The 14,105-nt window shown below is 45.2% G+C and overlaps 1 protein-coding gene across 1 annotated transcript; it reads left to right on the top strand.

Annotated features, from left to right (window-relative positions):
• Positions 1-731: 731 nt before the first annotated feature.
• On the top strand, positions 732-13,559 carry LOC306964125 (putative beta-lactamase-like 1; the record flags this gene model as incomplete). The annotated part of the gene is made up of 6 exons (XM_079558034.1): positions 732-837; positions 4,737-4,840; positions 5,934-6,088; positions 11,307-11,509; positions 11,594-11,699; positions 12,584-13,559. The coding sequence occupies 6 exons, from the start codon at positions 732-734 to the stop codon at positions 13,557-13,559; spliced, it is 1,650 nt and encodes a 549-aa protein (XP_079414160.1).
• Positions 13,560-14,105: the final 546 nt, after the last annotated feature.

Here is a 14,105-nt window from a genome sequence, read left to right as displayed (position 1 = left end):
CAAGAGCCAGGGACCTTCGCAAACCAGGACCACAGCAACAGGTCCGGTCTGGGCCGAGATGAGCCAACCACGGTGAACATCGGAGAGCGACTGTGGTGAGTCGACACATGGCTCAGGTCGATACCTTGGCTTGGTTTACACGGTCAACCCAATCAGATCTGATGGGTTCACCCGATCATCCAAAACTCCGGCTTCTACCTTTGGATTTGGATTTTTAGAGTTACTGAACTCTCTCTCCACTCCCTCCCTTCAGTCAGGCCCATCTGCAGAACCAGGTCATACACTGAGGACCAAGCAGTGTTCTGCCACACGTGCAGCAGCCTTTACCACCCGACTATCTGCTGCACACGACGTCAGGGGGAGGCATGTTTTGTTAGTGGAGGGACAGTTTTCTTCATTTTAAAAAGACCAAGGGCCGAACCTGACAATTTAAGCCCAAAGTAAGGTGTGGGAGAAACTAGACTCATATAGTGGACAGACCCAGTGATTCCAGAGATATGAACCATAAACCAGGTCCTAACGTCTGTATTTTCATAGTTCGAAGGCAAACTCTACCATGGAACATTGTCCTCCGCCTTAATATTCAACTGTGGGTATGCCAGTCGTGTCACAGCACGGCAATAGAAGCCAACTGAGTGTCAACATGAGGGTGTTGTGATCTCTCGTGAAAGCGACCTGTGAAATGTATCTCCTAAACCTCATTTTTGCTCGTTCGTCACAGAGTTCTGGCGATGAAGATGCAGCTGTCCGTGGTGGGGACCGTCTTCTTCTTCCTGGTCTCGGTGCTCATGACGTTCGGCTTTATTTGGCAGTACCGGATACCCAAACTGAAGCCAGGTGATGTAACGCGGGCTGGGATTAGAGAGGAAATAGTAAAACAGGATTAGCACTTGTTAAGCGGCAGCAGCAGGAGGAGAAGAAAGAGCACTGCAGACACTTGGAGCATATGGGGGTCCTTGGGGTGAGGGCAAGAAAAACAGGTTTTCACGTTTTCTATCATTTTAGTTTCATGTACACTGCCTGGCCAAAATATGTAACATTACAGAAGCTTGTTGAGGAACAGTCTTGGCGTGATTCTCCTCGGCAAACCAGATCCTGTCTAACGTTGCTGATTTGTTGTGTGGGTACCCCAGGGCCCCCAGGGCCTGATTTTGTTTTTACTCTATGTCCTCCCCTTAGGAAAAAATATCCAGAGTTTTGACAATGTTTCCTAACATTCATTTGCTGCTCTGTTAAGACCTCTGGGATTCAAATTCCCAGCAACTTGATTCCTAGCAACTAAATCCAAAATTGAGGTGCTGGTGATGATGCCATTCCGGGGATCCAGCAGTATTTGGGCTTTAGAAAGCTCTATCTTTATCTGGCGCAACAACAGCGTTACCGCAGAGGAGAGTGACATCTTGCGTTCAAACAACTGGTGCTCCTGTGCTCCCGTGGCCAAGGCATGACTGAGGCGTGTTCCCCTTTTCTCTGCTCATCTTTACATTAACGCCGCTCGTGCTGCCTCATGTACTTCCTTCAGCACTGAGGCTGCATCATTTACAGGACAGACAACAAACTTTATTCCAGTAAAACGTCCTTGACCTTGACAAACTGCCTGAGTGACGTCCAGTCTTGGCTAAATTCAAATTTCCTGTCTTTGAACAAAGCCAAAACAGAGGTAGCTGTATTCGCAGGCTGTAACCCCCTGTCAAACCTAAATACTGACAGTGTTATTGGGCCTCTTGTTTCCTTTAACAGTGGGGCGGACTTTTGATACTGGTTTCAAATTTGAAAAACACAATGGATCTGTTGTAAAAGCCAGCTACTTCCAATTGAGACTGAAGGCCTACTTGCCTTTAGAGAATTTAGAGAAAGCGATCCACACCTTCATCACTTCAAGGTTGGATTATTGTAACTCCCTTTACACAGGGCTGGACCTGAAGCCTGCGCCTGCAGGGAGTCCAAAATGCACAAGAAAATGGGAGCACATTACTCCCATTCTGTCCGCTTTACATTGGCTACCAGTTCCCTTTCGAATCAGTAAAAAAATTCTGCTGATTGTTTTTGAATGCCTAAATTTGCTGGCACCTAAGTATCTGTCAGAACTGCTGCAGCTCTACTGTCTCTCCAGAGCTCTGAGGTCTGCAGACCAGCTCCTTCTGTCTGTTCCTAAATCCAAGCGTGTGTCCAGAGGTGACCGAGCCTTCTCAGTGGCCCCTAAACTTTGGAACAGCCTCCTCTACATGTGCGCTCGGCTCAGTCTGTAGAGGAGTTTAAAACCAAATGAAAAACTCACCTTTTTGCTTTGGCCTTCGGTTCCATGTGGACCAGACACAGTTTGTGCCTTTGTATATTACATGTTTAAAGTTTTATTGTGTTTATTGTAGATATTGTTACTGTTCTTGTACAGCACTTTGGTTGCCTGAGGTGTTTTTTAAATGTGCTTATTATACGGCTCTTCACAACGTAAGTAGAACGCTCCGTTGATTTGAATGGGATTTCCCAACGTTCTACCGGTCATTATTTTCTGATAAAGGACCTCTGAAAAAAATAATGACCGCTGCCAATGGCAACGGAGTTCGTGCTTTCATATCACTCCGCGCGTACGTAGTAGCGGACACTATCTCTGTCCCCGTCACTGCGAGAGAAGTTGGGGGAATTGCTCGTGAAGTTAGCGTGAGTCTGACTTTCAACTTACCAAGAGATTCACCACTATTCCTCCTCTCCAACTGCACCTTCAACTAAGTAGCTAGGCTAGCTACTAGCCTTGCTGCTTCTAGCCTAGCCAAACGTTGCCGAGCAACGCGCAAACTTTTGGGAACTATTTGTCGCGGAAGTCATTAAATAAACCTTTCGACCTTCATAAAAGTGTACGACGTTTATGTTGTGTGTGTTCAGTTGGCAAATGGCCGTATAATAAGCGGGATAATGTATAGAACGCTGGTCATTATCGGGAAAATAAGCACCTTCAGGGCGAAACAAGACCGGTCCGGTTCGCCCTGTCGGTGCTTATTTTCCCGATAATGACCAGCGTTCTATACATTATCCCTTACTTAATAAATAAAATTGACATTGACATTGACATAATCCACTGTGAGTTAAAAATGGGCCGTGTCCCGAAAGAAAGAGAACACACCGCAGGCTCTGGGATTGAAGAGCGCCGTGCAGGGCTCTACACGCGGCAGAAACGTGATCAAAACACCAGCACGTTTGCCCCCCCACCAACTGTACGGCTCATAACCCCAATCTCAAGACTCCCAGTCACTTTTCGTTTCCATTTTAAAATCCTGGTGCTGACTTTCAAAGCCTACATCAGAGACATGTTATGTTCCTATACCCACCCTCGGAGGCTGAGGTCTTTGGATCAGAACTTTCTTGTGGATCCTTGTCTGAAGCTCAGGAATAATCCTCAGTTTGCCTTACGTTCACTTGATGACTTTACTTCTTTTTTTTTGCAAACAAAAAACCTGTGTAATCTGATTAAAGGAACAGGCCACCGTTTTAACATTGTTAGAGGATAACATTAAATCACTATTTATCATACTGGGTCAGGCTGTACAGTCGTACTGTCTCTGTCACAGCCTTGACTGTGGAGCTCAGACTCTCAGCCACTGAATGTTTGCTTGTGTATCAGTCTGACGCTCTGAGAGAGTATTTATCCCTCTTCTGTGGAAGCACAGACAGACTTGAATGGTAGGACTGGCTCAATGTCTCGAGTTCATGTACCGGGTCCCGCACCGATGGTAAATAAACTTCTCCTGTAAAAGACATCCAGACTGCTGCCTGTTCATCCATCCTCTCCAACACCATTGTTGCTTCTCTAACAAACATACTGAGATATGTTCTTGCCTGAGCTTAGATGAGTTGATATGTACCTGTCTGGTCTTTGTGCTTGTGGAAGAGTGTGGTTCTCCCCCGTTTGGAGCTATAGGAAAACATTGGGAGTGCCCAAATGCAAACAACATCTTTGGTCATTTTGCTTGACTGACGGGACACACAAAGACCAGACAGGTACGCATCAACTCATCTAAGCTCAGGTAAGAACATATCTCAGCATGTTAAAATGGTGGCCTGTTCCTTTAAGTTTATATAGCAACCACAAATTACATAAATCTATGGTGGAAATTGTAATAATGAATAAATGACGGGCAAAAACGCGCTCAACTCACAACGTATTCTCTGACTGGGTGCTAATTCCTAGTGATAATGTATAAATGAAACAAAGGACAGCACTCCTAGTCAGGATGAACTTTTATAGCCTGTCAGACGTTTCGGGGGTCTTGGCCACCAATGTCTCCACCCACATCTCCAGTGATTGACAAGATCTATGTGGGAACCAACATGAAAGAAAAATATATATTGGAAATTGTAATAATAAAACTTGTTGTGTAGATTTGGTTTTCTACGCTTTAGTTTCCTGCTAGTGGCGCAGGTGAAGAATGGAGACCTTAAAATGTATATAAGATTGAAATAAAACTAACAATGTTGGTACTGAGAGGAACTGAAATCAATAGTTTTGAAGGCATTAGCCAGGATCACATTAGGGAAATGGCTAGAATGAGTCTGGTGAAGCTGCTTTACACTTTAAAAACACAGAGTTGAACCACCTCATGACATCAGCAGGTGGGGCTGTGCTTTGAGCTGGTGAGAAGCAGACGAGTGAAACAAACCGGGGCGACTGGTTACAAAACAGATGGAAAAGTTCACTATTTGGGGAATGTTTTTTGTCTGACTGTCGTCCCTGTCCCGTGCAGTGGTGGTGCTGAAGAGGCCGGAGCCCGTGGAGATGTGCCCCCGCTTCCCGGAGCCGGTGCCCCTCACCCATCCCATCACCTCCCTGAGAGTGGCCCTGGAGAAGGTCTGTGCTCTGCTGGGTCATTTGGCTTTTGAAAATATGACTTATTTATCTGTTGTAGCTAAGTCAAAAATATTCTATTTAATATATAAATTTTATTTCAGTGAAGCAGCAAGTTTAAAGAAGAAATGTCGGGAAGTTATTTCTGTTTGCATGTTTAAGCTGCTGACAGGAAGTGACATAGATAGAGGTAAAGTTCCAGAGCAGTTTGACTCATTTCCCATTGACATAACATGGTTGGCACGGCAACAGTTTCAAATTGTTGGCCTCTATCTGTGTCACTTCCTGTCAGTGTCCAATAAGGAAGTAAAACTATAAACCTCACTAAATGGGCAAACTAAAGAAAACTGGGGAACATCTTTAATCTTAAATAGAATTGTGTTAGCTACAGCATGTTTTAACTAAAATGTGTCGAATGTGTCATATGCACTTTAAAGTGACAGTCTGTAAGTTTAAATGTTTGACAAATCTAATAGATTGTGTATGATTGAGTGCTTGGGGCTTCAGTTTGACGTAACGTATTAAAGGTACATTATGAAGCTTTTATGCATGTTCAGTGACCCAGTGGCTGAATGGGAGGTCACTGGTCGATCCCGGTGGCCTCTAGGATGCTCTCGGATCAAATGTTGTTTAGGGTTTCAGGTCCTCACTGCTTATGGAACCATCTCCATGGTCACACATACAGTACATTCCATCTGGAAAACTGACGTGAAGCCCTTAAAACAAAAAAAAGCCTCTGTGGGTATGATTCTCGTTCTCTATTTAATCAGAGTCAGAGCGGTGCCTGTTAGCTCCGCCCACTGTCCACAGCTGAGTGGCGGAGACGAGAGGGGAGGGGGCGCACATGATTAGATGAACTATTTAAAATAACGTCTATTTTAAATATTTTCTTACTCCCAGGCCCAGAGTCTCTTTGGTTAAAAGTGATGTTAAATGCAGAAAAGTTTAATCTTAGAAATATATTGTTGAAGTATTGAAGTAGAAGTCCCATTTACTGTTTGCCAGAAGAGGGCATTGTTCCTATAGTTTGTAAAAGTCCTTGCAGTATATTAGAAAGTGCTCTGTGTCTGTAACACTCGCTGTACCCGGTCCACAGATGGACGTGCTGTTGCGCTCTCGTGTCGGCAGCCGACTCCCAGCCATGTCCGCCGTGGTGCTCCTCAACGACTCGGTGCTGTGGAACGCTCACTTCGGCAAACGCAACACCAGTGACCCCTCCTCACCGCCACCCAACGAGTACACCGTCTACAGGTACGCCCTCTGCTACCTGACCACACTGACCAGTTATTCCATCTGACGCACCTGACCACCACAATTCAAACAGAGAAAAAGTGTCTCAGGGAGCGCCTGGGATGCTATACTGTAACTACATTATAGCAAACAGATATTGAAATCACTTTATACCAATCATGGCTTAAAGGGGCTACATGCAAGTTAGCCATTTTATACTCACTACTGCCGCCTCAGGTCACATGTGTAACTGCAGCGTCAGCCCCGCCCACTTAGTTACTGTTGCTATGTCCGTCAAACTTTCTGATGCAGCTTCGAAAGTGACTCGTGTAAGTGACTCTAATTGAAGCAATAAATGCGCCTCCAGATCGAGGCAAAAGGGGTCACAGTCTGCAGCAGAGGGAGATATTAAGATATTAAACTATCCCACGAAGGATAAAGGACTATTGACACTACAGCAAACAGACTGGTCTGCAGCAAAGTCAAAGAAACCTTATGATCTCTTCCTTAAATGCAACAGCGCCGCCTTGTGGACGAGTCGTGCTCCTCTGACGTGTTTAGTATGTCTAAAAATAGGAACATTTCTCCGGTGCGCTAAAGTTAGCTAACGCTAGCTAAACCTACTGGTGCCACAATGACAATCAGCTACAGCCAGTTATCAGGACACAGACAAAATACACAGTACTTTTATCAGGGAGTGTTTGTGCCTTAGGCTATACAGTGAAATTTTTAAAATTGTAATATTGCAATGCAGTCCACCCATAAAGGTTCACTACGACTCCATGAAACTACACACCAAATTGTAGCTAATTTGGGCAACATTTAGAGGTCCCCCAAGGTCACTGAAGTTTTACCATTATGACATAGGTGACACTGCGGCAGGTCACAATTATTGGCCAAAATTGCCAAAATTGCAACAAAATCTGAATAATGGATTGAGCCAGATTAAAATGTATGGTTTTATTTTATTGGCATATTAGTAACTAAGATTTTTTCAGAGGGGATTTAGGATATACTGTTACTGTTATAGTGTTTCAATCATAGACTGTAAAAAAAAATGGACGTCTTATGCTCACTCCTCCCCGTTTACCAAAATGACCACGGTCGTGGGGGAATTCATGGCGGATTTACAGACTCCCCCTCCCCAGCTCTGACGAAGCATGTTCCTAAAAAGGACATAAGGGCGGGATTTTCCGCCCTTGCGTAACGTGTAGCTCGCGCTGCTCCAATGCTGACTGTCCGTGCCGCATTAAGTACGAGATTTCAAAAATTTAAACTACGAAAACCAGCCTGGTTTCATATATTGTGATTAACCCAGCGTTATCTCAGGAGGAATATCTAGCCTAGTCTAGTGTTAAAAAAATTGAAACCAGGCGTTTAAGTTGTTTTTAAGGTGTCTAAACTCCAATGCTTTTCAATGGGGGCCTAGTGGCGATATGGAGGTACTACAGCAATGGCGGAGCAATGGCGGCCCCCAGTGTCTTGGTCATAAAGCAGAGCAGCCAGCGGCCATTGGTTTCAATGAACTAATCACAAGTGAAAAGATCTATAAAAACTCAAATTCTGCCTGTTTTTTTGGGTTCAAAGCTAAATAAATCAGGCTTGGAATTAGATATTAAAATATCATTCTAAAAAATCCTTCAAAATATTGTTAAGTCCAAGACTGGAAAGTTTGAAGTCTGTTGTGCTCACCCGCTGACCGAGTGGGACCTTTCTTCATTGCTTTTTTACTTTTGTATTGGATTTCTGTGCTTTTTTATTGTGTTCTAGTTGCTTTTCCAGCACGTTTTTGTTGCTCTTCTGTTGCTTTGCTTCGCTGATTTGACGCTTGTCTTTCAAGAAGCTTTAAGATGTGGGTAAAGCCTAGAGAAAATGTGCTTGGTTCAAGTGGGGGTTAAGAAGTTAATAGTTATTTAGGAATAGCTTTTTGCTAGGGTTTACTGTTTAGGCCTTCAACTAGCTTGAAAACCAGACAAATTTATCCTAAACAAGTTTGCTCACTGTGCACAATATAATGTGTCTAACATTTATGTTTGCTTGCTGCAACATGGCCAAAACAATTAAGCATCACCTGGAACTCGAAGTACAGATAAGGTTTGGTTGATCGGTCATCCATGCGAAACAATAAACGGAGCTCGCCGTCCATGCGGTCCAGATGTTATGAAAGACTTTCCAAAGTGTAACCGTCACGATCTTGCAGACATGTAGTTCAGCTGAAGTGAACTATTGGGTTTATTGTGAGGCTTGTGAGCAGAGTAAAAGTTCTGAGAGCTTTGCAAAATATTGCTGTGAACATAAACATGTTGTTACATTAGCAATAACAATAATACAAGACTGTTTTGAAAAACGCTTCCAGTGTCACCTATATGTCTAGACTGTAGGCTTGTAAAAGTTCACCGCCGCAGTTAAAGTTACAGCTCCAGTGTCAGCTTGTGTAACGTTATGTGACTGTCAGTAGCCAAAGACTGTAGAAAAAATGGACGTCTTATGCTCACTCCTCCCCGTTTACCAGAATGACCACGGCCGTGGGGCAATTCATGGCGGATTTACAGGCTCCCCCTCCCCAGCTCTGACGACGCATGTTCCTAAAAAGGACATACGGGCGGGATTTTCACCGTAGACTCGGCCCTTGCGTGACGTGTAGCTCGCGCTGCTCCAATGCTAACAGTCCGAGCCTCATTAAGTACGAGATTTCAAAAAATCATATTACGAAAACCAGCCTGGTTTCATATATTGTTATTAACCCAGCGTTATCTCAGGAGGAAGATCTAGCCTCGTCTAGTGTTGAAACAATTGAAACCAGGATTTAAAGTAGTTTTTAACGTGTCTAAAGTCCAATGCTTTTCAATGGGGGCCTAGCGGCGATATGGAGGTACTACAGCAACGGCGGAGCAATGGCGGCCCCCACGTTTGTGGTCAAAAAGCAGGGCAGCCAGCGGCCATTGTCAGTAGCTAGATGTTAGCATGCTAAGGTGTTAGCATTCTAAGGTGTTAGCATGCTAAGGTGTTAGCCGAGTGGCGAGGCCCTAGCCTTAGCTTAGAGCAGACGTATGCTTGTTTATTTGGAGACATTTATCTGGGCGTAGGCCGTCCACATGTTTGATCCATTGTAGGCAGTCTTCAGGTCGTGTTTTCGGCTTTGGGAATAAAAATAACTGGACTCCCCTGACACACTCTTGTGGTCCCTAGTGTCTGATTTACATCCTCCACAGGCAGATGCTTCACCATTTTGCTTTTTCTTCTTTGTCTGGTGGTTTTTGGTGGTTAGCAGTAAAAAAAAAAGTTCCGTGTTCATTGCTGTTATGTCCCATTGTTTTGCATGGGAGGGTGGCATGACGGACCTGGCTTCATTGTAACGGTTGCTAGGATGTCTGATTGGACAATAGCCGTTTTGGGGCGTGGTTTTGCGACAGGTCAATACGAGCGATCACGATGTCGTCACATCCGTTGGCCGTGGTCGGCATTTTACATTTACATATTTTATAAACATTTTATTAAAATCCTATAATCAGCAAAAACAATGTTCATAAACAGTGCATTGCTTCTCTTGCGCTGGAACAGATCTATCATTTTATAAAACCGAGTTAGAGGCCTGTATGCATCAGCTGCTGCCGACCATTCACCAACACATCCGGCGAAAATTGTGGAAGTAAACAATAACAGCGATCACTCGTATATTCGGACTCGAAGTAAAACTTTCTGAGTGACAGTGCAGGATTTCAGAGGCAGTTGTGGTGAACAGGTCTGAGCTCATTCTACACTCATTTTACTTTTAACATTTTTAAACTCTATTTAGTCCCTTTAAGTATAAAACTCTCCCAGAAGCGGTTTGGAATAAGACTTTATTATTTGGACTCACCTCACACTTGACTAGAGTGGTAGTCTACATCACTGGGAGGGTTAGTGGTTGGAATCCTGCTCTGGACTGGTAATACATGGTCACCACACAGCTTAGACTGTTCCTTCGAAATGAGCAAGTGGGCTCCGACCCAGCAGGACTAAAGCCTTTGTGATCTCGGCTCTTAGCTTGATTAAAAGAGATCATGTCTCCTAAGCACCTAACAATAAAGATGATTACGTGCAGAGGATAAACAGGACACATTACACCATCACACACTGCATTCTGCTGTGAGGGTGTTTGTGCAAGCTCTTAGTTGTCCAGGAATTTTTCATTCCAGCTAAAGGCTATAACAGATGGTCATCTGGACCGAGTTGTCTATGAAGTGAAGGCGTTTTTCTGAGCTCTGACCACTCCACAGTCTGAGATACAGACCTAGGCCAGACTTAACTGCTGCTGTTTTATTAGCCTATTGTCCTGACTGTCACCTGAGGCTCAGTAATATGGGCTGAAAGACTTTGTATTGTTGTACATTTACCAGACCATTGTTGATTGGAGGACGGTCTGTCACCAAGTCCAGCTGAGGACTCTCACCAAAATAAAACCCATCTATGCACTTGTAACCTCGTGTGGATTATTGTAATGCTTGAACTCCACCTGGGCTCTATCTGTGCACGTCCCTGAAATGCACTGCACTCTGCAATCCTGATCGTTTGTTATACTTAACAGAAAACTTATAAATACCACCGACCTGCCCTGGGGCTGACCACTTCAGCATGGCTTACATACTATATATTATTGCTGGGATCAATTGTCCTTTATTTATCCAGGATAAAACTCATTGAGATTAAAAATCTCTTTTTCAAGAATGTCCTGGCCAAGATGCAGAGGAACAACTTCACACACAAGTTACATCTGTACACTTAATCACAAACATAGTAAAACTATAGCCGACAGTTGTGCACAGCTCTGTGCATGTGATTCTAAAGTGTTTTTATGGATCATACATTGTTAGCATTGCTGTGGTGCTAGTGCAGGGGCATGGCAGTAAAGCTCCGCTTTGCTCCCTGAAACATGTTCATAAACTCATTTCTGTGAAGACGTGGGATAAGAAAATGACCTGGGTACTTTTTTCTTCTTCTCAATGCTTGGTTTACGATACCGATTCCTGGACGATACTCTTTTCGATACCTGGGGTTAGGGTTACTACTAAAATATTTATCATCTGAACCATAAAACAGAACAATAATGTTAGTATTTCTTTTACATTTGCATCATTTATTTGAGCTGAAACAACCACAAACACAACTGTCTCTATAGTCTTTTATCAGCTCCTGCTTTCGATGCTTTTCTTGTTCATTATTTGTAATGAATTCTGTGTAACATTGTGGTTTGTTCCAGAATTGCCAGCGTGTCAAAGATCTTCCCCACGCTCATGCTGTACAAGCTGTGGGAGGAGGGCTCCCTGCGCTCCCTGGATGACCCTCTGGACAAGTATGTGCCAGAGTTCAACATAAAGAACCCCTTGGGTGGTGGAAGCAAGAGCAACGGGAACGGCCCCCCAGCCGCTCTCACCCTGCGCAGGATGGCCAGCCAGCTCTCCGGTATACGGCGTCTCCACTGTGTGATGTTTTCTGCTCGCAGCATTAGCATCACCGGTTTAAAGGACTTGTGTAATCCTTTGGCAGGTTTACCTCGCAGATTACGCTCCACTAATCTGCTGTGGGGCGGAGACACTGACGAGGCGCTGCGGCTGCTGCAGGACGACGTGCTGGTGGCTGACCCCGGGACCAGGTGAGAGCCCAGGCCTGGGACTGCTGAGTCAAAAATGGCTGGTTACTTCAACTGAATGCCAATGTTTTATTCCAGTTTTTTGGTTTCAGTGGAATTTACTTACTGTGTTCAGTTGTGTTTACTTGGTTTAGTAAAATATTACAATAATACGGTCAAGCTTTCGAATACCAAAATATAATACAGCCCTAGTTTATTGCAGTAAATCCATGTGTTTGTGACTGAATGGCACTGAAAGAAAGATTTCATGGGCCTAACTGACTTTTAAAACCTTTGGACGACTCAGCCTTGTATTATCATTTGCAGACCTGTCCTGTTCACTAAAGCAGAGACACCGTTTCAATCTGCACTCCTGCTGAAGTGGCTCAAATGCTTAGTGCAGGCAATTTCAGTGCTGAAGTAATCAGAACAAGTCAAGGACTTCATGGACTAAACGACGTGAGGAGGGACTAAATACGCGGAGGCACAAACTCCAGTGATATTTCAGCTGTAGTTTCATGTTTGAAGCTTGAGTTGAGACGTTAATGTGCTATGGAACAATGTGTCGTAACCTGTACCATGTAGTACATACACAGTAGAATAATGTGTTGTACTTTAGTGTTTAGCAAGTGAGTGTTTGTTGTATGTTTGTACTATTGTCATGTGATACAAGTTTTGTCGTACTCCTCTTGCCTGGTGGTTTGTTTTTACCTCATGGGACTGAAGGGAATGAGCTCTGAGTATGTATGATGTATGGTGATTCTGTCCCCAGTGTCCGGGTCAGATTTACGGGCTAGTGTGGGCTCCAGGTGAAATTGTGTAGCGCAGCATAAGGCATGCTTTGAGCACTATGTGGCGCTGAATAGATGGAACATGAATGTCCTGACCTCTGACCTCTGTGCCTCCAGGTGCCACTACAGTAACGTGGCCTTCTCGCTGCTGGGGCGGGTGCTGGGGGAGCGGGTGGCCCGGCAGGACTTTGAGAGCTGGGTGTCTGAGAACATCCTGCAGAAGCTCAACATGGAGGACACCAGCTTCCAGTGGGGCCCGTCGTCAGGACGACCGCTGGCAGTGGGCGTGTACAGCAGTGGTCAGCCCGCCCCCCTGTATGACCTGGGCTGGTACCGCCCAGCGGGACAGATGTACTCCACCACTGCGGACATGGCTAAGCTCACCATGGCTCTGCTGGGGGTCCCGGGGGCCAGTCTGCTGAGGCGGGACACCCTGACCACCATGCTGACCCCGCTGTTCCGCTGCCACACCGGCTACTTCGCCAACGCCACCGGCACGCCCTGGGAGGTCAACCAACAGCTGGGGTACGACGTGGTGCGGAAGGATGGAGACCTGGACGGGTACGCGGCCACTCTGTCCCTGGTGCCACGGCTGAATCTGGGCCTAGTGCTGCTCATGGCGGGGGTACGGCCCACGGAGGACCTGGTGAGGCAGGCCTACTCCTACCTCATCCCTGCCATCGAGAACGCCTTCAGAGAGGCCCCACGAACACTCCGGGGCCCCCCGGACCCTCTGCCCTACCTGGGCTTCTTCACCTACAGGAACATGACCTTCTATGAGATCAAGGCTGACTCTGTGGGGGTGCTGGTCATGCAGCAGTTTGGCCCGCAGGTCAATGCCTCGGTGCCGGCTAAATACCTGCGCATCCGGCTGGACTACCTGGACCAGCGGGTGTTCCGGGTGGTGTTTGACACTCCGTACCCCTGTAAACTCAAGGTGCACAGCTCCTCTGTGTCTCTGGAGACTCAGGACAGACAGTTATTTAACTTTTACATGTTCAATAAGAAGGGCCTGTCTCCAGGCTTCGACTCCCCAGGACTCAACACGTACCGCGTGCAGCGCATCGCGGGACGACCCTTTTTCACCACATGAACCGTGAACTCAGAGCATGAGCAGCTGCAGGACAAGGACAAGGTCCTGAATACAAGCAGTGATTTCATTCACTATATTTCAACAGAACATATCCAGCAGGACAGCGGTTAGTAGTCTTATCAAAGTCAGGGTTCCCTTAGCACCATAAATACCACCGCTGCGGCCAAATGTTTGTCCAGGTAAAAAAGAAGTGCAATTGAAAGTGTTCATGTTAATGTTTCATTTCAAATAAAATATAGAAAAAAAGTGAAAACAAAGGATGATCTGTCTCTGTTGTTTTTGCTGGAGATCTGAGAGCATTTCAAATCAACGTCGTCATGACTCTCTGGATGTCTTTTTTGTGGCAGGTTTTGCGTTTTCTACACATTACTTTGGGAAAATGCTTTTTCATGCCAATGAAGAGGCAATATTTAGAAAAAAAAGTAGAAAACTATGAGATTGTCCCATTGGTACAGTATGGTCTGATTCTGAATGCCTTATGACCCAAGACGTCATGTGAAAATCCTTCTACTATCAAAATTAAATTAGTTGCTCAACACTCACCCA

The sequence above is a fragment of the Gobius niger genome, assembly GCF_951799975.1.
Source record: "Gobius niger genome assembly, chromosome: 6".
In the NCBI taxonomy this organism is placed as follows: Eukaryota; Metazoa; Chordata; class Actinopteri; order Gobiiformes; family Gobiidae; genus Gobius; species Gobius niger.
This window is presented reverse-complemented; position numbering and strand designations above follow the sequence as displayed.